This window comes from Pongo pygmaeus, chromosome 1 (genome assembly GCF_028885625.2).
Source record: "Pongo pygmaeus isolate AG05252 chromosome 1, NHGRI_mPonPyg2-v2.0_pri, whole genome shotgun sequence".
In the NCBI taxonomy this organism is placed as follows: Eukaryota; Metazoa; Chordata; class Mammalia; order Primates; family Hominidae; genus Pongo; species Pongo pygmaeus.
Window position 1 is genome coordinate 56806870 of NC_072373.2, and position 2269 is coordinate 56809138.

At 38.4% G+C, this 2269-nt stretch overlaps 1 protein-coding gene across 1 annotated transcript; it reads left to right on the forward strand.

The window, feature by feature from the left end:
• The first annotated feature begins 426 nt into the window (after window positions 1-426).
• On the forward strand, window positions 427-1768 carry LOC129016886 (general transcription factor IIF subunit 2-like). Its single transcript, XM_054456661.2, has one exon. It carries the CDS (start codon window positions 513-515, stop codon window positions 1260-1262), a length of 750 nt encoding a protein of 249 aa, XP_054312636.1. The 5' UTR covers window positions 427-512; the 3' UTR covers window positions 1263-1768.
• Window positions 1769-2269: the final 501 nt, after the last annotated feature.

Here is a 2269-nt window from a genome sequence, read left to right on the forward strand (position 1 = left end):
GTTGGTGTGAGAAGTATATGAGACTATAAATACAGAGTTATTTGTATAAGGTTTGGTACATAATGAACATTCCACAACTCTTACCTAATAATTTTGCTGTTCACTTTTTATTCCCCAACAGCCAATCCAATGCTTGGAACCTAGTAGGCTCTTATTAAATATTTGTTCAATGATTAAATAAAGGAATAAGTTGTAGACTCAATTTAATTCATACGGTTGTTTTGAGGACAAGTCAAAGCATATATAAAGTGATTAAGACAGTGCCTGGTACACTGGGAGTGCTCAATAAAACCGTATTATCATTAGGACTCAGAAAGGCTGCTGATCCAATCAATTAATATGATTAAGAACTATTCTCAGGGCTCTTATTTAAAGCAATCATCTGGCAAGTAAGGAACGCCGGCTCTTCGCCTGTCAGTGCGGCTTGTCCTTTGCTGTGGACGCCCGCTCCTCAGTCCTGCGACTCCTGGGGTCGCTGCTACAGCCCACACGCCTCCACCGGCTACAGACCCATGGCCGAGCGCGGGGAACTCGACTTGACCGGCGCCAAACAGAACACAGGAGTGTGGCTAGTCAAGGTTCCTAAATATTTGTCACAGCAATGGGCTAAAGCCTCTGGAAGAGGTGAAGTTGGGAAACTGCGGATTGCCAAGACTCAGGGAAGGACTGAGGTGTCATTTACTTTGAATGAGGATCTTGCAAATATTCATGATATTGGTGGAAAACCAGCTTCAGTCAGTGCTCCTAGAGAACATCCATTTGTCTTGCAAAGTGTTGGAGGACAGACATTAACAGTATTTACTGAGAGCTCATCAGATAAGCTGTCATTGGAAGGAATAGTGGTACAAAGAGCTGAGTGCCGACCAGCTGCCAGTGAAAACTACATGCGATTAAAAAGATTGCAAATAGAAGAGTCTTCCAAACCTGTGAGGCTATCACAACAGCTGAACAAAGTTGTAACAACCAATTACAAACCTGTTGCTAATCATCAATACAATATTGAATATGAAAGGAAAAAGAAAGGAGACGGGAAGCGAGCTCGAGCTGATAAACAACATGTTTTAGACATGCTATTTTCAGCCTTTGAGAAACATCAATACTATAATCTTAAGGACTTGGTGGACATCACAAAACAACCTGTGGTGTACCTGAAGGAAATCTTAAAAGAAATTGGTGTTCAGAATGTAAAAGGGATCCACAAAAACACATGGGAGCTGAAGCCAGAGTACAGACACTATCAAGGAGAAGAAAAGAGTGACTAAGAAGACTCCCAGCCAGGATGCTAGTGAAACGACTAGCGGCGATGCTATGCAAAAGGCGCTGATACTGGAAGGCTTGAACACCGTATGTTAATAGGGGTTAAGTGACAGTACTTTCATTTCTCTCGGTAAATTTTTTAAACCTGTAATTCTTGTAAAGTTTCTTAACTGTTTTTTTGAGGAGAAAGAACAAATTTATTTATAGACTTAACTTGTATTAAACCAGATTATTCACAGTAGGAATAGGGGTTGGAGGATTAAGAAGGTTTTTCTTAAATATTAGCTTTTAATGTGTACAATTAGGAAATGTTTTTTAAATGAGGACTCTCTACCCTTGCCGTATCTAAGGAGCTGAGGTAATACAGATCCAAGAAGAATTGTATAGCAAGAAAAAAACAGTCAACTACAGAAACTCTTAAAAGGAATAAAAAACCCCAAAGTTCCTTATTTTGAAATTGTCAAAGAACAAAGCAGTGTTTTTCATTTAAACAGGTAATGATGTTTCATGTTCATACTCAACATTAATAAAAGGAGAGAGTTTGTAGTGAAAAATAAATAAATAAATAAAGCAATCATCATTTTAAATTGTTCACGGGGCCCCAACCCTTCACATAATAAAGGTCATAAACTCCTGCAATTGTCTGCCTTTTTTTCATTTTCCTTCCTCTCACTTTCCTGGATCCCCACCAAGAAATAAATTGGCTGAAACAATTTTTGTTTTATTTTAGCAATCCTTGCCTTGAATCCCATCTCTCTCCAATTACCATCACATTTCTCTTCTTTTTATTACAATAAAACTATTTAAAGGAGTTGTCCATAATCGCTGTCTCTGGTTCTTCCTCTCCAATTCTCCCTTAAGCTATTCCAATTATAATAGCTTCACTTCTCTCCACAGAAACTTCCTTTGTCAAGGTGGTTAATGACTTTACACAATTGTCAAATCAAATGTTAAATTCTGGATCCTTAATGTACCTGACAGATTAGCAGCATTGACAGTTACTTCCTCTTTT